At 27.6% G+C, this 27,036-nt stretch overlaps 1 protein-coding gene across 1 annotated transcript; it reads right to left on the reverse strand.

Annotated features, from left to right (window-relative positions):
- Positions 1-11,250: 11,250 nt before the first annotated feature.
- On the reverse strand, positions 11,251-15,277 carry LOC136999229 (putative leucine-rich repeat-containing protein DDB_G0290503). Its single transcript, XM_067352768.1, has 7 exons — positions 14,673-15,277; positions 14,056-14,298; positions 13,777-13,833; positions 13,500-13,707; positions 12,762-12,856; positions 12,470-12,695; positions 11,251-12,390 (listed from the first exon to the last, which is right to left on the reverse strand). The coding sequence occupies exons 1-7, from the start codon at positions 14,889-14,891 to the stop codon at positions 11,930-11,932; spliced, it is 1,509 nt and encodes a 502-aa protein (XP_067208869.1). The 5' UTR covers positions 14,892-15,277; the 3' UTR covers positions 11,251-11,929.
- Positions 15,278-27,036: the final 11,759 nt, after the last annotated feature.

Genomic DNA, 27,036 nt, shown 5'->3' on the forward strand with positions numbered 1-27,036 from the left:
AAACAAAAGAAATAATAAATATTAATATATTTATATTTATTTTAAAAATATAAAAAATTATTATACACTATTCAAAAAAAGTAATATAAGACTAATATAAGTACTATATGACTTTGAGAGATATTTGCAATTGCTGGATGATATTTGTTAAAATTTATTTCTTCAAAATTTTTAAATAATGTAATTAAGTACTTGAAATTTTAAAGAAATGAATTTTAACAAATATCATGGAGCAATTGCAAATATCTCTCTAAGTCGATCTCTCAAATAGAGATTGTTATTTGTATGAAATTAAATCATCAATGTACTTTAATTTCATACAAATAACAATCTACATTTGAGAGATCGACTTTGAAAGATATTCGCAATTGCTCGATGATATCTGTTAAAATTAATTTCTCTAAAATTTTTAAATAATTTACGTATACATAATAACAAAGGATAGCAAATAATTTCAACATTAATAATTTTATGCTTTGATTTATGTATCATATTTTTTTTACATTGCCTGGATAACTTAATATTGAGCTAATAATTATAATTTGATACTCTATTTACTATTTTAATGCTGAAACAGTTTTAATATTAAGCTATCCAGCCAATGTAAAAAAAAAATGTTATACATAAATCAAAGCACAAAATTGTTAATGCTGAAATTATTTGCTATCTTCTTGTAATTATTATTTTATATAATATATATTTTTATATATTATTTTTTTATTTTTTATTTTATTATATAATTTTTTTAATAATAAATTTATAATATTAAAATTAATATATATAATATTATAATAAAAATTATATACATATCATATTTAATTTTAATATATATATTTTATATATTATATTATAAATTATTTTATATAATTATATACATATCATATAATAACATACAATAATAATAAATATTTAATATAATAAAATATATAAGCTTGAAATTTAAAAGAAATGAATTTTAACAAATATCATCGAGCAATTGCGAAAATCTTTCAAAGTCGATCTCTCAAATGGAGATTGTTATTTGTATGAAATTAAATCATCAATGTACTTTAATTTTATACCAAAAATTAATAAAAAATATTTACTTGAATCAAATAAATATTTACTTGATTTTAATAAATATTTACTTTAATCAAAGAAATATTTACTTAAGTCAAAAAAATATTTATTTGATTCTAATAAATATTTGCTTGATGTTAATAAATATTTACTTAAATCAAGAAAATATTTACTTCTATCAAATAAATATCTACTTGATTCTAATGAATATTTACTTGAATCAAAAAAATTCTTTATTTTAATTAAAAAAATATTTACATAAATAAAAAAATATTTACTAAAATTTAATAAATATTTACTTGATTCTAATAAATATTGGTTTGATTCTAATAAACATTTACTTGATTCTAATAATTATTTATTTGAATAAAATAAATATTTATTTGAATCAAAAAAATATCTACTTGATTCTAATAAATATTTACTTAATGCTAATAAATATTTACTTGATTTTGATGAATATTTAATTGAATAAAAAAAATAATTTACTTGAATAAAAATATAATTATTTGATTGAAGTAAATATTTACTTGGAATCAAAAAAATCATTTACTTGAATCCACTCTTAAAAAAGGCATGAAAGGTCGATACTCGAATGTATCGGAAGTATTGTTGATGCTTTTCCGCGACGCTGATTGGTTATCGCGATTATTCTGATAGTTTGATAGCTTGATAGCGAAGGTTATTTTGACGGTTATTTAAAATAAAAAAAATTTATTAAAAATTTATATTTCTACAAATATAAATCAAATATATATAAATAAATTTATAAATATAAATTTAGTGAAACTTTTTTTATTTACAATATAAATTTAATAAATAATTTTATTATTATACATAGAATAATTGAGAAAATAGAAAACAAAAAAATTAATTATACGAAAAAAAAATGGAAAGTATTGATGAAGATTTAAAAACGGAAAATTTAAATATTGAAAATTTGTTAACTCCTAATGAAGTTCTTGACAACATTAAAATGTTTGACTCAACTGTGTAAGTACACAAATTATACTAAAAATTCTAAAAATGCTTTTTGAAAAAAATGTATAAAATTTTTTTGCCTAATTTTGATATTTTTTTTTAATATTTAATTTGAATAATTTAATTTAAATATTTATTACACAGGTTTATTTTATTTGCATAATTATTATTTATTTTACAGTGAAATTGTAGGCTATGTGGACGGCATAGAATCTCCACGTTTAGTAGGAAACAACCAACAATATAAATTTTACAAATTTTATCTTAATAATAATTCAGGACGAAGAGTACAAATAGTTGCATGGAATGATGATATAAAAAATGTGGAACACCATGTGATGTCCAATCATGTAAATATTCATATATACACTATATGTACACAATGTGCACTCGGTCATAGGAATGCCTTAACGCATAAATGTGCATGAAAGTCAAGACACATTCAAACGGTGTGTTTTGATTTTACATATTTTTTGCATCATAATTATGATTATTCCTCTTGTATGACATATGTCAAAGACAATAATTATCCGCTAAATAATATATCAAAATACAGTTATAAAAAGTAAATAATATAATTAAATGATATACTTATTGTGACATATTATTAAACAAATAATCATACTTTTTGATATATGTCACACGTGAGGCATACTCACAGTCATGATGCAAGAAGTATGTAGAATCGAAGCAGGCAATTTGAATGTGCCTTGATACTTATGCAAATTCATGTGTTAAGGTATTCCTGTGACCAAATGTACATACATGCATACCTACGTATATATAATGTATCCGCAATGTACGTGTGTTTAAAAAGTTCCAGGCTTTGATAAATAATTTTATTAATATAATCAAAATCAGCCTATAAAAAGTATTTTCAAAACTGGAAAAAGCGTTAGCATAAGTGCATTATACAGAAAGGGAACTACTTTTAAGAAGATCGTATAAAATAAATATTAAAAATAAATACAACCTGTTTTATTTATCAAGGCCTGGAATTTTTTAATCACACATACATTATATGTATGTATATATACCAACGCTTCTTCTAGCTTCAGAAACATTTTTTATAGGTTGATCATCTACTTCCTCTTTTACTATTCTTCTTTCTCAAAATCAAAATCAGCCTATGAAAAGTGTTTCCAAAGCTGGAAAAAGCGTTAGCATAAGTGCATTGTACAGAAAGGGAACTACTTTTAAGAAGATCGTATAGAATAAATATTAAAAATAAATACAATATGTTTTATTTATCAAGCCTGGAACTTTTTGAACACATCCATTTGTCAATTTTGTCAATTTCGAATGGGAAAGTGTAAATATAATAAATTGGCACTGCTTCATTTTCTTTATTGGGATAATTTCAATAATAATAATAAAATTAAATAATAATAGGAATTAAGGACACATCATTTAAATTTTTTTTTTTTTTTTTTTTTTATATTATAAGAAATAAAGTAAAAAATATGTTCTAAATAAAAAAAATGTTCGAAATAAAAAAAATGTTCTAAATAAAAAAAGATTCTCAAAAAAAAAATTTTTTAATTTATGTTTTAAATTTAAATGTTTTTGTTAGATAATTCACATAGATGGTGCACAGGCAAGATTACCAAAAAATAATCTATTTAATAATGGAAACGTTCAATACGAGTTATTAATCCGTAGCAATACGATTGTATCCAATCTTGGATATTTCGAACCAATAAAAACATTAAGTGGTAAACCTAAAGCAATCCAAATAAAAGACGTTTTGAATAGCACCGATCGCATTAGTTAGTTATATTTTTATTTATATCTAAATTCTCCAAAAATGCTACTTAGAAAATTTTTTTTACGCAAAATATTTTATAAATTTTATTTCTTTAATAATTATTTTATTTTTACATTATGATAATACTAATAAAATTCAAGCTTTTTACATTTTTTTTACTATCATGCATTTACATATTACAGTTTTGGAAGGATATGTTAAAACCAACTTTTCTAAAATTTTTAATAATAAGTTGAATAAAATTATTGGTTGTGGGTCGATAACAGATGGTTTATTTAAGCTGGAAGTTCATATTCTTGAATTTACCTATGATATGTATAGCGATCTAGATTTGATAAAGGGAGATAAAATTGAAATAATAGGATGCATGCAAAGTAACGGTAAAAATATTGATATTTCTTATTAATTACTTTTAATTTAAAATAATTATTTTTATAAAATTATTTGCGCACGTACGCATGTGTTTACATAATTTTGATAATTTTATGATGATTTTATAGCTGATCCGCCATATTTAATAGTTAATAATTTGAAAGATATAAAAAAGAAAGAAGGACGTATGTCGATTCCTCTGCTATTAAAAGGAGTAAATACTCCTAGAAAAAGAAAACTGGATGGTATAAAATTACAATTATTATTATTATAATTTTATTATTTTTTAAAACAAATTTTAATATTTACATAATAATACATAATTTTTTTTACAGAAGCAGAAGAATTACCAAATAAAAAAGATGGCACAAAAAAATTATAAAAAATGTAAATATTAAAAAATGCAAAAGCACAGAAAACATCGTGAAATAAAATATATACTTTTACCAGCAATAAATTAATAGCTAATGTGACGTTCTGAGCAATTATATAATAAATTATATAATAAATACAATATATAATAAATACAATAAATATAAATATATTTATTGTATTTATTATATATTGTATAATAAATATAATAATAATAATATAATAATTATATATTTATATATAATATATAATAAATATAATATATTTATTATATATTATATATAAATATACAATATTGTAGGGCGTCTTTTACGAATATTCAACTCGCGAGTCAATTCCGATTCACGATCTGTCAGGTTGCCTATTTACGATGAGGCTTCTCCGATTTATCAATTCTCTTTTAACTTTAACAGACAGGCGTCAAGAAACTATACCGTGCTTCGATCAATTCTTTATTTTAGCTTCTTATTTGTACAATGTCTCGATTTCGACTGCTCGGAATCGTCGTCCGAATTCTCGGTATCGCCGGTCTCTCACGGTGAGACAAGGAGTAGGGAGTAAGATTTTTCGGTAGCTAGAGGGCGATTCAAATCCTACTCCTACAATATATAATAAATACAATAAATACAATTATATAATAAATACAATACTGGAATTCTTGTTCAATGCATAGTTCAATACATTTTGATCATTTGCATCATAAACTTTTAGCAAATACAAATAAAAATCTTTATTTGAGATATTATTAAAATTATTAAAATTATTAAAATTATTATTATTTTTAAATATGTTTAATACATAACCAAATGTATTCAAAGAAACAAATTAAATTTACCTGTCTGATACTCATGGTGCATAATATGTATAAAAATATAAATGAGCATTCCGTATAATCATCGCCTGGAAGATTTCTATGGGATAAACCTTGTATTCAGCTGATTGGAACAAACGGTAATCTCGCAACAGCTCGTCCATCAAATATGTTATTGAACATACTTAACAGTGCTGTAAACGCAAATCCAATAGCAAACATGGATTTCATTTTTACAAGAGATAAGTCTCGATTATTATTCTTTAATCTTTCCTCTTCGCGTTCTATCTTCTTCTTCAGCTGCTTGCCCAAGAGTCTTCATGAGCCTCTTTTCTTTTTTCTACTGGCAAACAAAATCACTTTATGCAGATATTTTTTTGTATATACAATTCCTCATATAATACCTCATAAATATCTTGAATACCTCATAGATATTTTATAGACTTACATTTTTTACTCTGCTTTTCAACTTCAGCCTTTAATTTTTGATATTTTTCAGTTCTATACACCATTAACCATGTCAAACCTAAACAATATATATAAAATAAATATATTAGAACAAATAAATAAATTAAATAAATTATTTTGTTTTTTTTTTCAACTTATAAATACATTTATGAAAATATTGCTTTTTATGTTTTTTACCTTTATCCAATAACGCTGTACATATACTGATAAATACAATAAGGATGGTGTCTGCCCACATATTTGGGAATAAATTTTTTATTTGAAGTTCATATAATTCAACAATTAACACCAAGAATTATTGTTAATTCATTGAACTTCTTTTCCGTTAAAAGTGACTACGTATGCACTGTACAATATATAAGTCACGTTGTATCAGAATTAAATTATGCACTTCACGATGTTATTAAATACATTCGTGTTAATTCAGAATATCGGATATAGCGTGAAATCAGTCTTCTTTTTAACAAACTTGCACATTGTTATCACATGCAGACATTTGGATTTTCAGATCGAATAACCTCTTTTCGATCCGATGACTATCACCGACGAAGCTATTATAAAACAGTACAGTGATAAATTACAATACTTGTGTACTTCCAGTACAGTTGGATCAGTTGATAATGTCACCGCTCTATAGTTACCTTCGGACCCTTTTATGAATATTATTAATATTTATTCAGAGCTGTGTTTACTTTCTACTTAAAAAAATCTTTTCCACTCATGCACAAGCCTTAACATATATTTTTTTTTAAAAGTACAAAGTAATTATCTGCAATTCTCTCATTTTTTTTCTTATTTTTTCACATATTTTTATTTTATTACTTTTTTTATTTTACGCTTTCTCGCTTTTTTTAGATTTCTTTATTTTACGAGATTTTCATATTCTCTTATTTACCCGCTTTTTTATTATTTTTTTTTCATTTTTCCATTTTTTCATGTTTATTGCAACGTGAATTTTTTGGATATATTATTTTATTGGATATATTATTTTATTTCTTTTCTCAGAGAATATAAATTAAAATCAAGCCAGTGTTTTATATTTGCTTAAATTAACCATTACAGGTACAAGTTTTTTAAATTTTATAAACGGATTCTGTATAGAGAATATTTGATTTACAAATAGAATTTAGTTATGTTTAGTTGTGATTTAAATTTCAGAAATATAAGTATAGATATCTAGCAAATCTCATTATATAATTACAAAGACAATATAAAATAAGTAATTATAATGTTCAAGGAGTTAATAATAAATAAATAAATAATATGACTGCACTAATATGTATATATGTATATATTATTATATGATATGTTGGATATTATTTATAAACTTTATTTTACAGCACAATATATCAAATTATTATTGTATATAAAATAAAATAATTTAATAAAAATACATGTAAAAATTTAATAAAATGTTAAAAAATATAAGTATGAAAATTTGTCATTAAATCTATTGGAAACCAGCTTTGGAACCGATTTTTAGGAATTCCATAAATTTTTAGGATTTACAAGATAGGTTTTTGCTGACAAGTTTGGGTATTGCATAATATCTTTCAGTTTGTCGCGAGTTTTCATTTAGTATAAGTTTCATTTGTGGCAGGTAATGGCAAGAAACTGTTTCTTTATATGCATAAAGAAATGGATTGGTCCATAAAAAAATGCATAAAGAAATGGACCAATTAAATACCTTATATACTATATATGCTTATGCGTTTATGCAAGTTTATCTGGATAGGCTTTAACTCAGTGTTTATTCGACCTAATCCATATTTTATTAATTTTTATAACTTTATATTTGAGCTTTGGAAATATTACTAAAAAAATAATAAATAATAAAATAATAAAATTATACTCTATTTACCGTTACAAATAATTTTAAAAATTAAATTAAATTTTATTGTTGTATATACATATATATACAGGATGTCCTATTTTAAATTATGCACCTAAATATCTCGTCAGAGGAGCCATCAATCCGAAAATAACTCTTACAAAAGTTGTTGGGTTTGGAGGGGGACATCCGATGATGACATTGATTTAATCTAGGGTGTACATGCCAAGGTCATATGGAGGTCATTTGTTTTTTTAAATAAAACACCCTATTTTTTATTCCAAAATCTAATAGCTGGTGTCAAGAGCTTTTCAAAACACTATAATAAAGTTATTTTTTATTAAGTACTTTTTGAGTTATGAGGATTGAAAGTTACAGCATTTAGACATAAAATACAAAATATCTTGTAAAACATTCAATTTTTGCGAATCTTACCTTAATACTTTTATGCACAAAATAATGAGACAAATCAATTGGTATAAAGAAAACACATAGTTGCTTTCAAGAAAAAATATGTAATTTGTAACATGCAACTGCATACTTTTTTTTAAAACCAGTGTGTTTTCTTTATACCAATTTATTTGTCTCATTATTTTGTGCATAAAAATATTAAGGTAACATTTTTAAAAACTGAATGTTTCATAAGATATTTTATATTTTATGTTAAAATACTGTAACTTTCAAGCCTCATAACTCGAAAAGTACTTAATGAAAAATAACTTCATTATAGTGTTTTGAAAAGCCCTTGACACTAGCTATTAAATTTTGGAATCAAAAATAGAGTATTCCATTTAAAAAAACAAAGTTGACCTCTATATGACCTTGGCATGTACACCCTAGGTTAAACCAATGTCATCATCTTATGTCCTCCTTGAAGTTATAAAACTTTTGTACAAAACATTTTTTGATACAAGCCTTAGTTTACGAATAAAATCAATGCGTCACTTAAAATGACTCACCCTGTATACATATATATATATATACATATATATATATATATATATACAGGGTGTCTGGCAATAATCGCCCCACCGGTCATATACAGGTAGAGAAGGTCAAATCGAGTAGAAAAGTCCTTTACCATTTTTTAATTTTCATAATAAGTACTGAGTAATTAACGAAAAAAGATCGGCGAATCCGCGCGAGTAAAGCGCGCGCGGTGAGAAGGACGTCCCACTGCTACGCGATCACTAGGACACAAGGATCTAGCGTTACGCGCCGCTCGTATGTTGCCATTGTCATTTGTAGAGCGCTCCTCCCAACGCTTCATCGCGCGCCTAGGGTGCGTTCGGGGAGACGCTATTAGCGCTATTTAGCGCTATCGACTGTTCACGGAGCTAGCTGGTAGTGCTACCAAACGCAATTATGACGTCATTAATGGTAGTGTGATACGTCATAACTGCGCGCTATCAACGCTATTCCTTCCGAGGTAGTGTGTTGATAGCGTTAGCGTTTGCGAGCTCCGTGAACAGCAATAGCATAGCGTGGTAGCGCGCTTCTGCTAATAAAAATGGAACAAGATCGTAAATAAACAATATTAACAGCAGTAGCATTTATAATGCAAGAATTAATAGATTCATCGTCTGAGAGTGATGATGGTGAAGAATGAAAAATTATAGAATAGAGTATAATTGTAAGAAAACATGTACCATGTCTCAGCATTAAAAATTAAAATATCGGCATTTCTCACATTTTCCGTTGAATTATCAGATGAATGTTTGTAACAAAATTAGGTGTTATTATTTCCAACTAGTTTAATATTAGACAAAAGATTTATAATTGGACTGGATCTTTTGTCCAGCATTTAACGTGTTGAAAATAATAACACCTAATTTTATTACAAACATTCATCTAATAATTCAACGGAAAATGTGAGAAATGCCGATATTTTAATTTTTAATGTTAATACATGATACATGTTTTCTTACATTCATACTCTATTCTATTATTTTTAAATCTTTACCATCATCACTGTTAGACGATGAATCTATTAATTCTTGTATTATAAGTGCTACTGCTGTTAATATTGCTTTTTTACGATCTTGTTCCATTTTTATTAGCAGACGCACGCTACCACGCTATGCTGTTGCTGTTCACGGAGCTCGCATTCATTAGCGCTATCTTGGCTCCGTGAACGGAGCTAGTAGCGTTAGCGTTGATAGCGCGGTAGCGAGCTGCCCGAACGCACCCCTAGTGATCGCATAGCAGTGGGATGTCCTTCTCGCTGCGCGCGCTTTACTTGCACGGATTCACCAATCTTTTTTCGTTAATTACTTAGTACTTATTACAAAAATCAAAAAATGGTAAAGGACTTTTCTACTCGATTTGACCTCCTCTACCTGTACATGACCGGTGGGGCGATTATTGCCAGACACCCTGTATACTATCTCAAACATATCGAGTGATTTTAAAGTTATATAACTGTAAACAATTGTAAACAGAACGTTTTATTTTTGAAAGAAAATCACCATATCGACATACTATTTTATTTTTAGAAATGATTTCTTGCAATTAGTTAAAAACTCAAAATAAAAATTTATATATACTAGACACTGCCCTTTATTAAATGGTATTATATTTTTGATAGTATTATTTCTAACCTTTAATAAATTACCGTTTTTCTAAAGCACACAAAAATTCAGCTTGAAAAAATTGTGTCCCGAAACTGACGTATTTATTAAAAATTATAGAACGTGTTATAAATAGAAAAAATTTTGCAATAAATTGTTAAATAATATAAAAAATTGTTTAATATTGCTAATAAAATAAGTAATGTCATTTTCTTTTGGTGTAGCATTATAAAAAGCATTTATAAAGAATTAGATAGATATAATTCAATTCCTTGTTTTTAAAGTGCAATTTATTTATGTCAATTTACATCCCTGCTTAAAATGACAGATAGGAAATGATAGAAAATTCTGGCTTTCCTTTCCAATGGTGATTTTGAATCCCTTATTTCGTAACGCACTTACGAATTTTTACATAGGTTGCTTTAATTCAACTCTAACTGTCCCTATAATTTATCCTTATAATAATTAATATGTTATACAATAATATATACAAATAATGTAAAACATTTTTATACGTGTATATGTGACTCTATGTTGTTTTATATATGTATGTATGTGATATTATGTTACTTTATATACGTGTATATGTAATTCTATATTACTTTATATAAGTGTGTATATGTGATTCTATATTACTTTATATACGTGTTTGTATGTGATATTATGTTACTTTATATACGTGTATATGTAATTCTATATTACTTTATATAAGTGTGTATATGTGATTCTATATTACTTTATATACGTGTTTGTATGTGATTCTATGTTATTTTATATACGCGTATATGTAATTCTATATTACTTTATATATGTGTGTGTATGTGAGTCTATATTACTTTATAAACGTGTTTGTATGTGATTCTATATATGTGTGTATGTGATATGTTACTTTACATACCTGTGTATGTAACTCTATGTTACTTTATATACATGTATATGTAATTCTATATTACTTTATATATGTATGTGTATGTGATTCTATATTACTTTATATATATATATATATATATATATATATATATATACACATATTTAAAACTGTCTTAATATATAAACCAATTATAAAGTCGAATTAGCATCTAAAGACGATAAGATAGTCATCAAATAAGAACGGCCTATATCTAGAGACTATCTATATATAGAAGGCACAATAATACACGATATAAAGCAAGAACAACTAATATGGCCTGATATGGAGAATAGAGAATGATAAACTACTTAAGCAAGTAATGGAGTGGACCAATAGGATAAGAAAAGAGAAAAAAACCTAAGTAAACAGATGGAGAAAATAAAAAAAATTAATAAGTAAAAGGAAGGGACAATTGGAATAAATAGAGATTAGGTATTGTACAACATTGTAAGACGAATTATTGCATAAACCAAAAAATATATATTTATAATTATAAAGTTTTTAAACAAGATGAGATTTATGACATATTAAATTATATATATATATATTGCATATACATATATGAAACACATTAATAACATTTATAAATGTTAATTTGTAGTTTATCTTTCAGAACATAAAAATTATATTTTTGATGTGTAACAAAAATAAAAAAATACAAATCAGAAAATTGGAAGTAATAAAATACAAAAAAAAATGTTTTATCTTGAAAAATACTTGACAGCAAACATTATAAAAAATGCGAATTACTAAATTGGTAATATATTGAAGAAAAGTCTTATAATATTTAATCTGAATTGTTGTCATGTATACTATTTCGACTAGTGTCAGTAATATCATGTATTGTTGAACTAACTATACTACTTTCTTCTTCATCATTCTCTTTGTCAGAAAATGTTACATTATTACATTCGTTATTCTTACCATCTGATAATGATGTTTCAAACAATGGTCCATGTTCTTTCGAAGAATTGTTCATTTCAGTTACTGAAAGAGAACTAGATGCGTTGGAATTATCGTTATTTGGCACACTACTATCATTTGGATCGTTACTAGTGTTTTCAAAATTATTCATAACTTCACACACTTGTGCAGAAACAACCTTTTTATGTTGTGCTTTATTTCGATTTGGTGGATTATTAAGTTCATAAATCTTATGTGCTATGTGAGTTCCAATTTGTTGTGCCTCATAGTCTGCTGTTATTTCGTCTTGGCCTCTCTCAGACATTGCATAATGTTTTACAGCAGCTACAAACAATAAGAAAATTTTTTTGTACAATAAGAAATATGCAATAAGCTGTTTGAAGTTTTTGTAACAACAAATTACCTCTTAAGGCTTGTAACTTAGTAGAATCTAGTGCTGGTCTAGCTGTCTCTTGTGTTTTATTTTTATTTCTATTAGATCTAGCACCAGTTACTGAACTTTCTTTAAGAGTTTTAATGCCAAAAACTGCGATAGCCAAATTTTTCACAAACTGTGGCATTGTTTTTGAAATTACACATACTGCATCATATTGACGTGCACATATATATACTCCATAACCAAGATGAATCTATAAGTAGAGCAAAAATTATGAATCGATTCAAGAAATTCTTGAAAATAGAATTAGCATATCTACCTCGTTACGCTCAATATTCCTATAACCTACAGGAAGATCTCCAACTCGGTCTTCATGTTTCATAGGATGTCTTTTAAAATATTCGGACATTAAGTCTGTTAAATAATAATAAATTATTATTTAAAAAATTTATATAAATGTATATATAATTTCGGATTAATTGCGTTCTTTACTCAGCAAAATAAGAAACAATTTTTATAGTGGATGACATCTTTTATATATTGATAAAATTCTAAGTGTTGTGTAAAGGACACCTTTACATTTGTGTACTAGTCACAAAACACATAATAAATACAGTGCGCTATTTATGACTAGCAAAAATATGTAAAGATATATAAATATTAAGCTATATGTTTTAATACAACATTTAGAATTTTATTAGTATATAAAAAAGTCATATAATGTTAGGAAATTTGCTACTTATTTTGCTGGATAGAAAACGAAATTAACCCGGAATTCTAATAGTAATAAAGTAAACATTATAATTAAAATTTAGTGCAATTAATAAGCATTTTTGAAAACCAACATATTTTAAACACATTGTATTATAATAGAATCACAAAGTGTACATAAAGGCTTATATTTTCAACTCACTTTTATCAATAAAAATGTCTTAAATGTGGTTTCTCAGCCAATCAGATAGTTTCTAAGCCAGTTTCAGAGGCATTTTTATTAATAAAAATAAGTTGAGAACATGGACATATTACTTGTAACATCCTTCTATTTGGATGTACTTACGCATGAGTTCATTGAAATTACTTAAGACCTTGATCTGAATTTCCTCATTAATCTGATAAAGTTTGGGATATTCATCTATCACTTTACTTTGAAGCTCCATATTAAAATTCATTAAATCATTAATGATCCTTTCTTTATCTTTCATTTGATTTTTTAATTTCAAATATTTTGTTTCTAAATCTTCGTTTGTTTTCCGCAGTTTCTCCATCTAAAGAATAATGTGTAGTATAATTAATTGCTTTGTGTTTTTATATATTATCTCAATATTAAAATTTACCTTTTTCTTCAAGATATCGTCTTGATTAGTTTTAGGTTGTAAGTGAGCATGATTGTTCTGCAATATCAAATAAATAATTTTACTTTTCAATTATGTTGTTTATTAGTTTATACGTTATTTCATCGCAAAGCTACACATATCACATTCATGCTATTTTTCATTAATTACTTTGAATTTAACTTTTATACTATTCATAATTTATAGATATAAAACAAAATTTTTAGACGTAAAATATGTAAAAATGAGTATTTTTTAAAACAGATTTTTAATGCTTCTTACCTTTGTCGACAATGTTTCTTTAGTTTTTTGTTTAAATCCAGTAGCAATAAAATTATTATTTTCATGTAGAGTTTTATGCGAAGATTTACTTCTAGCTGTATTTTTATTTGTACAGCTTTGACCCTTAGTTATAGATGAATGTAATGCTTTTGTATTATCATGAGCAATTGAGTAATCTGTTAAGTTTTGTTTAGAACACAATTTAGAAACACTCTTGGTAATCGTAGCTGGTGATATTATTTCCTGAAAAATAAATAAAAATAATATATCATTAAAAACCATATATGTTGTAGTTTGTTACTATTTTTAAATCGTGTATCTAAGAAGAGAATTCAATTTTTATATTAAACATAATTTACTTTATTATTAGAATCGACTAATTCTTCTATACATGAGGAAACCAAATCGGTGTCGCTTTTATCATTTTGCACACAATTTCCCGTTTTGCTTGACTTCAATTTATATCGCTTGTCGTTTTTATTAATTTTTGATACTGATTGCTTCAAAGAGTTACTAGTTAAATTTTTTTCTATAAATAACGGTTCCTGTAAATAATATAAATAATGGATTAAAATATTTTTGTTTTTTTTAATATAAACTAAAAGATATATGCTTACATTTATCTCATTCTGTTTTTGATTCTTAATATCTTCTTTAGATGGCATTCCTTTTTTTTCCAAAACATTCACAAAAGTGTTCAATTTTTGGTTCTTTAACTTGGCTGTTTTCATATTATTGTTTCCATTTTCAATACTTGATGTAAAATTATTGGTATTATCTTTTTTTACTAATTGTACATTTAGCTTCCTAATTTTTGCAGTAACTTTATTCTTCATATCCTCTCCCTTTAAATTTTAATAAAAGTTCGTATTTAATTTTTGTTGCTTTGAAAAGTAAAGGACCACGCACTTTTCTTAGGGAAAAATGAGTTTCATACAAATTGGCTGAAACTCTGGCAAAAGATAGCTCAAAATATGCCGATGGAAAGTTGTCATTGTTAAGTCAATCCTATGTGTCATTTCCGACTTATCAAGGTTGGAGCAGTATTTCTTGTTGATTTGTTTCCAATATTCCACATACATTAGATAACTTCATCAAAAAAAGAAAATCAACCTGATACTAAATTGCTTTTAGATAGATATTCCGTTATAAATAAAGAACAATTTTCATAAAAAATTAGAAACAAATTGACAAGAAACAATAGCTTGTGGAATATTGTTTTTATTTTTATGTTTTATCTAATAGATGGCAGTATGGTATAGGATGGAGGGCAGCACTAAGAATCGAGCTTGCATTTTTTTGAGCCATCTGAGTAACACACCTTGTTTTATGTTCTTATTATTATCTGAGACAGTAAAGAGAGAATTGTATTCATTATCACAAAATTATATTGTGAGTTTGATATCATCCAAGTGTTACTATTTTATTCCATCAAACAGCCTCAACTCCCACAATTGGTAGCAGAGGACCGTGGTTCGTTTTAACCTCTTTCTTGAGGCTGTCGTGTGTTGAGAAACTTGCGTGATAAATAAAAAAAAAAAGAGGATGGCAGAGAATTGGAATCTTACGAGCGTGGAACAACTTGATGATACAAACTATTTCTTATGGAGCGAAAAAATTGAAGGAATCTTAAGAACTAAGAAACTTTGGAAAAAAGTAATAAATGTGAAGCCGCCAGAGAAGCCCGAAGAAGGCGTAAATAACTATGATGTGAAATTCCGGCAATGGAATGAATGGGACGATGATAATTACGCAGCACAAACAGTAATTATAAACACTATGAGTAAAGCGCAGTTGTTGAAATATAGCCATGAAAAAAGCGCGGATAAACTGTGGAACTTGATTAAGAATAATATGGCAGCAGAAACGGAACAATTAAAGGCAAGATCACTATGTGAATTATCAAATCTGCGAATGAAAAAGGATGAAAGTATAGACGCATACATAAACAGAGCTGAAGCATTACGAAATCAGTGCGTACAACTTGGTAGAGTAATAGAAGATTATGAATTGAGGATGTACATCATTAGAGGATTAAGGCCCGAATTTGACCAAAATGTACGAGTATTAGAAACTCAAAAGGAGATAACAATTAATGATATACGTTACGCGCTAAAACAAGAAGAATCAAGAAGATATAAACGAAAAGAAGAAAAAACATCAAGAGATGAGTATGTAAGGAAAGCGAGAGAAAAATCAAAAGGTGATATCGTATGTTATAATTGCGGAATGAAGGGACACATTTCAAGCGAATGCCGGAATAGACAAAAATGTTTTAACTGTCAAGGACTCAATCACATTGCGGCAGATTGTAAGGAACCAAAAAGGAACATACCGCGAGGAAGAGGTTATAGAGGTGCATCGAGAGGAAGAGGAACAGGACGAGGTTTCGGACGGGCTGAGGTTACATTGAAAACTACAGATGAAGCGGTGTTATCAGTAAGAGACAGAGTACATGTGAGTACAACATGCAATAAACAAGATAATAAAGAGGTAATGCATAAAAATTATATGTGGTTATTAGACTCTGGCGCGACAAGTCATATGGCAAATAGCGAGGTTATGTTTGATAATATAGAAAAAGATAGAAGAGATATCTCGTTAGCAGACAAAAACGGAAAGAAATTACTTTCTAATGGACGAGGAGAGATAGTAATGACGCAACATATAAATGACGATAAAATACGACTCAAAAACGTATTATGTGTACCAGATATTAACATGAACCTTTTATCTGTAGCAAAAATAACAGACTATGGATATAGTGTGGAATTTAATAAAAATGAAGCCATTGTCTACAGGAATGGAGGTGAAATAAAAATGACGGCTGTGAGAGAAGAAAATGCGTACTATGTGAGATCATCAATAATAAAAAATGAAATAGCTGCAACAGCGGATGACATTGATATTTGGCATAAGAGGTTTGGACATGCAAATAGGAGGCTTATTGAGGAGATGAAGAAAGAAAATCTGGTGATAGGAATGAACGAATGCAAAGAGCAGAGGCAGTGTGAACCATGCGTCGAAGCAAAAATGTGTCGAAAAGCACATCCTAGATTGATAACTAGAAAAACAAATAAGATTATGGAACTATGGCACATGGATTTAATTGGCCCAATACATCCCTTGTCACGAGGCGGTAAAAAATACATATTTACGATAATAGATGATTATTCCAGAGTAATATTTGTTGAACTATTAAATAAAAAGGGAGAAGCAATGGAAAAACTAAAAAATTTAATTATTTTGAAGGAAAACCAGTCTGGACAAAAATTGAAAGCAATCAGATCTGATAATGGAGGAGAATTCACAGGAAAAGAATTAGCAGAATGGTTAAAAAAGAAAGGAATAAAGCATGAATTCAGTCCCGCTAGAACCCCACAATGTAATGGGGTAGCAGAAAGGGCAAACAAGTCCATAATAGAAATGACCAGAGCAATAATGGCGGATTCGAAGATGCCAATGGATTTCTGGGCTGAAGCAACGTGTACGGCAATGCATATCAAGAACAGGAGCAAATCAAGTGTGCATGGAAAAACTCCTTATGAGATGTGGAATGGAAGAAAACCAAATGTCAAGCATATGAAAAGATTTGGCTGCATGGCATATTTAATGAATAAAGGAGAGCAAAGAAAAAAATTTGATTCCAAGATAATTAAAGGAATATTAGTAGGATATGCAGCAAATAATACTTACAGAGTTTATATTCCAGAAACAGGAAAAATAAAAACGGATTGTGACGTCAAATTCGATGAGAGTAAAAAAGGATGCGAATTATTGAATAAAGAAGAATGGCAAAAACATATAATAGATGAAAAATTGACAATTGTAGGAATGGAAATAGAAGACAATGAAAGAATGGGAGAACAAGCTCAAATTCAGGAATATGAAGAAAATGAAAGGACAGAATCTAAAAATAGTGACTATGAAGATGCAGAGTCAGAAGAACTTGATGATAGGTGCGAGACAGAAGATACAGAAGATGAAAATGAAGAATGTCTAAGAGAAGATGTGGATGTGGATGAAATCCAAGTACGACCGACAGAAATAAAGACTAAAGGAAGACCAAGAGGAACTACAAAAGCTATGATAAAAATACAAAAAAATCTAAGGCGTGAAGAAGAGGAAAGAAAAAGGGAACAAGAAAATGTTAGAAGATCAGAAAGAATAAAAAATCAACATTCTGCGATGATAATTACAGATAAGGATATTCCAAAAAATGTTCAAGAAGCAGAAAGATCAAGCAACTGGAAATGTTGGAGACAAGCTATCAATGAAGAATTGACATCAATGAAGAAACATAAAGTATGGGATACTGTGCCTAGACCTAAAAATAAAAGAGTCATCAAATGCAAATGGGTGTTTGACATAAAGGAAGACCCGAATACAGGGCAACGAAGGTATAAAGCAAGATTCGTCGCACTGGGATGTGGACAACGTCCAGGGGTAGATTATGGGGAAACGTTTGCTCCAGTAGTGAGAATAGAGACAATAAGATTGTTATTCAGTATAAGTGCACAAGAAAACAGGAGGTTGAAGGTCTACGACGTAAAAACAGCATTTTTACATGGAAGATTAAAAGAAGAAATATTTATGGAATTACCAGATGGGCTACAAGTTAACAAGGAACAAGTCTGTAAATTAAAGAAGAGTATATATGGATTGAAGCAAGCTGGAAAATGCTGGAATGAATTTCTTACCGATGTTCTAATAAAATGTGGATTAAAACAGTCCAAGGAAGACCCATGCTTGTTTTATGCAAAAAGGGAAAACAGATTCTTATACTGCGGAATACATGTGGACGATATGTCGACTGTGTCAAGCGATGATAAATTTGAGAAAAGTTATATAGATAAGATTAAAGAATACATAGACATTAAGGACCTCGGGGAAGGAAAAGTTGTGTTGGGAATGCAAGTGAATCAAGAAAAAGGAAAAATATACGTACACCAGAAAAATTATATTGAAGAACTACTTGAGTTATATGGAATGAGAGAATGTAATGCTGTGAAGACGCCGATAGATGTAAACACAAAGATGGAAAATTGTGAGGAAAGTAAGAAAGCTGACATTCAAGCATATCAGGAATTGATAGGAAAACTTATGTACTTAAGTGTACATACACGACCAGATTTATCATTTGCACTAAGTTGTTTATCACAATTCAACAATAATCCAAAAGAAATGCACATGACAGCATTAAAGAGAATTCTTCGATACTTGAAAGGGACTATTGATTATTGCCTTGAGTTTAAAAGGGAAGACTCAACAACAAAAATAAAATGTGAATCTGATGCATCGTGGGATAGAACAGAAGACGCAAAATCCTTTACTGGATTACTATTATATGTAAATGGAAACTTAATACATTGGAGAAGCAAGAAACAGTCCATAGTTGCGTTGTCTTCAACAGAAAGCGAATTAGAAGCAATGATGGAAGGATTAAAAGAAATAGTGTGGAGCTCTAGATTGTTACATGAGATTGAACCTTCGGAAGAAACATCAAAAGAATTAAATTGTGATAACTTGAACGCCGTTAAATTGGCGAACGGTGGAAATTTCAAAACTAAATCTAAACTGATGAACCGAAGATGCCACTACATCCGAGAGACCGTGAGAAAGGAGAATATTATAGTAAGACATGTACCAAATGATAGTATGACAGCAGATTGTCTAACAAAACCACTGACAGGTCCAACTTTATCTAAACATATAAAAAAGATTATGAACACTATGGATTGATAAAACCAAGGGGGCGGATTGTGGAATATTGTTTTTATTTTTATGTTTTATCTAATAGATGGCAGTATGGTATAGGATGGAGGGCAGCACTAAGAATCGAGCTTGCATTTTTTTGAGCCATCTGAGTAACACACCTTGTTTTATGTTCTTATTATTATCTGAGACAGTAAAGAGAGAATTGTATTCATTATCACAAAATTATATTGTGAGTTTGATATCATCCAAGTGTTACTATTTTATTCCATCAAACAGCCTCAACTCCCACATAGCTTTCCCCTGGAAGAAATCAATATTAATCCACACTTTAAGACACGTATTAATAATTATTGCCAGAAATTCATATGTTAAGTAAAATTTGAATTTAAAATTAAATGTTTTGATTTTTTTATTCAGTTGTGTGAATCGTGATTGACATTATATTGATAATCGTAATTCAACTGCAAATTTACATCTAACTTTCAATTTTAATCTGAGCGTCTCGTTTGCAATGAGTTATTTCAATCAACAACTATTAAAACGAATTAAAAAAATTAAGTTCAACGGTTACTGATAAAAAAGACTTACGTCATCTCCACGGTCAAGGTCAGATTCAGTATCAACTTCGGTTGCTGAAATACATAAACTAAAAGGCAAAAACTCTACTCTTCTGGATTGTATTTTTTCATCCACTGCTTCTTTACTTTCTGTCGTACAATAAGAAAATATATTATTAATACAATATAATTTTTTGCTTTTTGTTAAGACATAAAGCTTACTTTTATGAAAAAAATGCAAACTTCTAAAGAACATCGTAGGAACATTCTTAACATTTTCTGGGCAGCAATCATATATGTTTTTCTCCCCTTACTATTAATTTGTAAAATGTTTCATCGATAAATAATGTTGAATTTGTCAATGAAACTTAATTTTTCACGAGTTTATGTTAGAAAAAAAGATACATGATGATAGCTGCTTTGAACGTCTTTACATTATTAGGGTTGGACATGTCTTTGAGATTTATGTTATCTGATAGCAATATAAATAAATGGCTCATTAATATTACTTTTTAATCTCTTACCTTCTAAAATTACTTTTTGTTGCATTTTTCCTAATATGCCATAATAAAAGTGTCCGTCGTCCCACTTCACTTGATATTTTTTATCAAATAGTATGTTTTGAATGTCAAAATCCACTATATCGTCCGTATTAACAATAGCTTTTACACCATCTTCAAATTTGATGTAAGTAAACATGTTTGTATGTGCACTAGCTCTCGGTGATCGGTTACATTTTGCCATATTGCAATATCCTTAGGGTATAATACGTACAACGCTTTTTACTTGATGTTGCGTCGATGCGAGCGTCGCATTTTCTTTGTTTCTCACTTGTCTCTCTTTAACGTCTAATGAGAAACAAGTGAGAAACAAAGAAAATGCGACGCTCGCATCGACGCAACATCAAGTAAAAAGCGTTGTACGTATTATACCCTAAGGATATTGCAATATGGCAATGTAACCGATCACCGAGAGCTAGTGCACATACAAACATGTTTACTTACATCAAATTTGAAGATGGTGTAAAAGCTATTGTTAATACGGACGATATAGTGGATTTTGACATTCAAAACATACTATTTGATAAAAAATATCAAGTGAAGTGGGACGACGGACACTTTTATTATGGCATATTAGGAAAAATGCAACAAAAAGTAATTTTAGAAGGTAAGAGATTAAAAAGTAATATTAATGAGCCATTTATTTATATTGCTATCAGATAACATAAATCTCAAAGAAACATGTCCAACCCTAATAATGTAAAGACGTTCAAAGCAGCTATCATCATGTATCTTTTTTTCTAACATAAACTCGTGAAAAATTAAGTTTCATTGACAAATTTAACATTATTTATCGATGAAACATTTTACAAATTAATAGTAAGGGGGAAAAAGCATATATGATTGCTGCCCAGAAAATGTTAAGAATGTTCCTACGATGTTCTTTAGAAGTTTGCATTTTTTTCATAAAAGTAATCTTTATGTCTTAACAAAAAGCAAAAAATTATATTGTATTAATAATATATTTTCTTATCGTACGACAGAAAGTAAAGAAGCAGTGGATGAAAAAATACAATCCAGAAGAGTAGAGTTTTTGCCTCTTAGTTTATGTATTTCAGCAACCGAAGTTAATACTGAATCTGACCTTGACCGTAGAGATGACGCAAGTCTTTTTTATCAGTAACCGTTGAACTTAATTTTTTTAATTCGTTTTAATAGTTGTTGGTTGAAACTCATTGCAAACGAGACGCTCAGATTAAAATTGAAAGTTAGATGTAAATTTGCAGTTGAATTACGATTATCAATATAATGTCAATCACGATTTACACAACTGAATAAAAAAATCAAAACATTTAATTTTAAATTCAAATTTCACTTAACATATGAATTTCTGGCAACAATTATTAATACGTGTCTTAAAGTGTGGATTAATATTGATTTCTTCCAGGGGAAGGCTATTGTTTCTTGTCTATTTGTTTTCAATTTTTCGTGAAAATTAATCTTCAACTAAGAGAATATTTGTCTAAGAGCAATTTAATATCAAGTTACTCTTTTTTCTGATGATGACTGCCCTCTTGGGATTCAAGCAAATAGCGATACCGCCACGATACGATCTCGATTGCGACCAAAATTAATTTGCATTGTTCGGTCTTAGAATCCGAGCAGCAACAATAAACGCGTTCAACTCATAGACCTAGAGACCTCTGGATTGCGCTATCTATATATGTAAAAGTGGTTGGAAAAATGGAAAGAAAGGGAGAGAGGGAACGCAAAGACAGTCAATCTCTTTCTCTTTCTATCTTGTCATACAGCGTTGAATAGAAAGTGATAGGGATGGCCGTCTTTGCATTTTTTCTCTTTTTTTCCAACTACTTTTAATGCACATTTTAATACGGATGATGCAGTCCAGGTCTCCAGGTCTATAGTTCTGTTTTACAACTATAGACGCGACCACTCGTTTTTGAATCAAAAACTTCAGTTTTATAACACCTCCTCCTTGACTCTGATTCTTTTGATAAGGATGTTCCAGCATCCCAGTCTGATCAACATATCGGACACATACGGATATGTGATGTCAAATATTATTATGTGTTATAATTCTTTTTTAACACGATTGTTTTTTTTTAATTTTTGTCCATAATAAATATCAACACATTTAAGACATTCTCAGCGAACAATATCAAAGTATGTTTATAAAAATGGTTCTTTTTAATTTATAGATAACTTGTACAAAATTAAACAAAACAAACAAAGATAATATTCCAATTTTAAAAAGAAAAAGATATAACAAACTTTTTTTGAATGAAAAAAATGGAATTCCTTTGGTATCCAAACAAACTTGGAAACGATGGCAGATTTACAGTAAAGACAAAAGTGAGTAATTTAAAATTGTACGTAATTTTATAAACATATATAAAATCTGTGGTAGAAAAATGTAATTGAGAGATATCTATTATATATAAAAATAAATAAAAAAATAATTAAAGTGTAATTGAGATATCTATTATACATAAAAGTGACGTAGTATTAAATAATTTCCGCCTATAGACATATTAGGTTATAGACCGAGATGAATTGAATCAATATAAATTTTGAGCCCTTACAGAAAAGTATTTGTATTTATTTAGTTAAATACTTATTTTATGTATTTAAAATACTAAAATTGAATATTTTAAATACTCAATTTTAATACTTTAAATACAAAATATATATTTAAACAAATAAATATAACTAATAAATTTCTGTAAGGGAGACAATTGCCGTTTAAAATAAAAAACTAATATCAACTATCTCAAAACTTATATTGATCAATTCGTCTCGGTCTACCCTTTTTATATTGAAAAATTAAACTAAAAGTAATATTAGAATACTACATTAATGTTTATGCTTTAATTTTTTTATATTTCCAAAATAAAATTTTAATTATATTATATATATATATATTACATATTATACATTTCAACTGATTGAAAAAGAACTTAAAAATTGTGATAAATACAAATGTAATATATGTTATTTATTTAAGTTAATAATTTTATGTTTACTATAGTAAACATTATTATAATAAATATCTATATTGATTTTTGTATCGTTATAAATATTTTAATTTTTTATATGTTTAATAATTTTTTTACAGACAATCAAAGCAAAAATATATCAAAATATGTATTTTCACCTTTCAAAACAAATTATATTGATACATCAAATATAAACAAAACTACTTTACATACTATTCACAAAATTAACAAACAAATCCTTGTACCTCAAGAAACTGGTGATAGTAGTTTGAATTGTTATGGACACAATAACAACAAAGACGTCAAAATTGATTCTGTGAAAGAAGATTTATATCAGAACAAAAGCGAGGAAGAAGAAATTAATACTGATAATTCTACTTGCGAAATATTTGATACTGATGATGTAAGGATTACTAATAATGCGAATATAAAACGCAATAATATTATAATGTTTCAAAACTCAAAAACAACAGTTGATGAAGTTGTACAAATGATACACACTTATTGTGTTCGCTTTAATTGTTCCGATGAAGCAAGATTAGCTTTATTTAATATGGCAACTATTTGGGCAGGTTCAAATTTTTCAACATTCATGAATTCTAAATATATGATAAGCAAGCGTTTGGATCCTCCAGAAGAATTAAATCAATATGTATTTTATTGTACCGAGTGTAATAGTGTATTAGGAAAATTTTATAGAAAAGATTTGTTATCGCGTAGTTACCGCCATTGTAATGGATGTCAGCAAAAATATAAAATAAGTACTAATTCTTCTAAATATTTTGTAAGTACGGATATAAAATTTCAATTACAGACTGTTTTACGAAATTCAAATGTATGCAAATTATTGCTTCGAAACATTAAGAATATTGAGAGCAAACTAACAAATAGAAATTTGAATACCATTGTTGATGTTTATGATGGAGAAATATACAAGACACTGTATAATAGTAAACGCAAAAACACAATATTATTAACTTTTAATTTTAATGTAGATGGTGCACCTATTTCTAAAAGTAGCAAGAGTTCAATGTGGCCTATCCAGTTAATAATTAACGAATTACCAAAAAATATACGCTTTAGATATATATTGCTCGCAGGAATATGTATCACAAAATCTGAACCTAACTCACAATTTATGAATCTATATATGAATGTGTTTATTGAGCAGATTCGTGATTTGATGAAAAATGGTATAGTTATAAGTCTAGAAAATGGTAAAAAATGTAATTTTATATTGCAACCACTTTGTTCATCAGTAGACTCTGTTGCTCGACCTATAATACAGAATCGCTTCCAATTTAACGGTTATTTTGGCTGTAGTTGGTGCTATCATTATGGAGAATATGTTAACGGTGCCATGCGATATCCATTTATGGATGACGATCCGCCTTTAAGAGACCATGAATCATACATTAAAGACATGAAGTACGCTGAAAAAATACATAGACCATCTAAAGGTGTTAAAAATTTTGCAGAAATTACGAATTTAGAAAATTTTGATTGTGTTTGGGGATTTTCGTATGATTATATGCATGGCCTCTTACTTGGTGTTGTTTGTACTTTGTGGACGAAGTTTTGGGCAAGTATCGGTACAAAAGAGTATAATCTATCCAAAATTGATAAAATAAATATTGAAAAGCGATTATTAAATATTAAAATGCCAAGTAAAATTCATAGATCACCGAGATCCTTTAATAGTGGAAAATGGAAAGCTAGTGAGTGGAGACCCACATAGCAAAATTTCATCCTACGGATGTCCGTGGGATGTAATGTAAAAGATTTTCAGATATCCCTGGGATGTCTGTACAAAGCCGTATTACTCCTTTAAAACTAAACAATTTTTGAAACATTTTTTCAAAATACATATTTTTTCAAATATTTTATATAGACATTTGACATGTAAGTATCTTTATGAGCATAAAGGAAAGATTATTAGCAAAATTTCTTCAAAATAAAAGCTTCTATTATATTACATTATTTTAAGAAATAGACATATTTCAAAAAAGGTAAAGTACGTATAAGTAATATAAATAATAGTACATTTGAAGCACATTTTATTATAAAATATGTAATTTTTTTTAAATTTTTTATTTACTATATAATGTAAAAATAGTCACAATAAAAATAAAATTTGTATATATAAAAACGAAAACTAAAGATACGTCTTGTACATTTCAAAATTGCACTAGTCACAGTGTTAGATATAATTTAATAAACTTAATATTACTAAATATTATAACTTAATATGAATAATATTACATACATAATATTTTATACATAAAATTGCTAATATTATGTATAAATTATACACATGAACAAAATATAATAAAAAAGTATTGAATATTTTATTGTGCAGCATTCAGTTTTTTTATTTTTTCGGTTGCATGACGAAGCCATGATTTAATTGGTTCCGAAATTTCGTGCTCGGTAGCTTGCGGGTATTTTAATTGAACTGCACCTACAAATACGTATAAACATTTATATAACATAAATATAAACATATATCTCTCAATATATTTTTAATTTTTTTAAACTAGATGTTTAATGAATTAGATGGGAAGTTAATCTAATTTTTATAATTTAATAACTAAATCTAATGTATGTATTATATGTATATGCATTATGTATAGGTTTATTAGTGTAAATATCTATGTGTTTAAGTGTGTGTTTATGTGTTTGTATGTGTGGGTATATATATATATATATATATATATATATATATATATATATATATATATATACGTAGTATATATTCAATTGTTTATAAGTTATACATTCACTAAATTTATTAACAAAACAAACATTTATATTTCCTACATATTGTACATAATTCTTGTCATTTTTCAAAGAACTAGTTATTCTTAAAGATGCATGTATTATGTTATCTTGTTTATGCCATAAGTTAAGAGTATTATGTTACCTTGTTTACGCAATAATTAATTATGACTTAAATATTAGTACCTATAGTCTTTTTTTTACTGTAAATAAGCGAACTCCTTCTGCAATATAATTTAAAACAATAATGTTGAATCCTATTTTCACTATACTATACATATACATACCCACACGGAACAAAAAGCTCTAATGCATATCCACTAGATGTCCATCATGGAGATTCGAAACCTCTATTAGATGTCTATGTAATCTCCTATAAATGTCTACTAGACATTCACAGTTTCGCATTAC

The sequence above is a fragment of the Linepithema humile genome, chromosome 4 (assembly GCF_040581485.1).
Source record: "Linepithema humile isolate Giens D197 chromosome 4, Lhum_UNIL_v1.0, whole genome shotgun sequence".
NCBI lineage: Eukaryota > Metazoa > Arthropoda > Insecta > Hymenoptera > Formicidae > Linepithema > Linepithema humile.

Coding starts and splice junctions, on each gene's coding strand:
- LOC136999229 (XM_067352768.1), bottom strand. CDS start 14,891: ATGAAGAATAAAGTTACTGCAAAAATTAGGAAGCTAAATGTACAATTA. Junction 13,834..14,055: donor AAGAAACATTGTCGACAAAG/GTAAGAAGCATT, acceptor TTGATATTGCAG/AACAATCATGCTCACTTACA. Junction 12,391..12,469: donor TAAGTTACAAGCCTTAAGAG/GTAATTTGTTGT, acceptor TATTGTTTGTAG/CTGCTGTAAAACATTATGCA.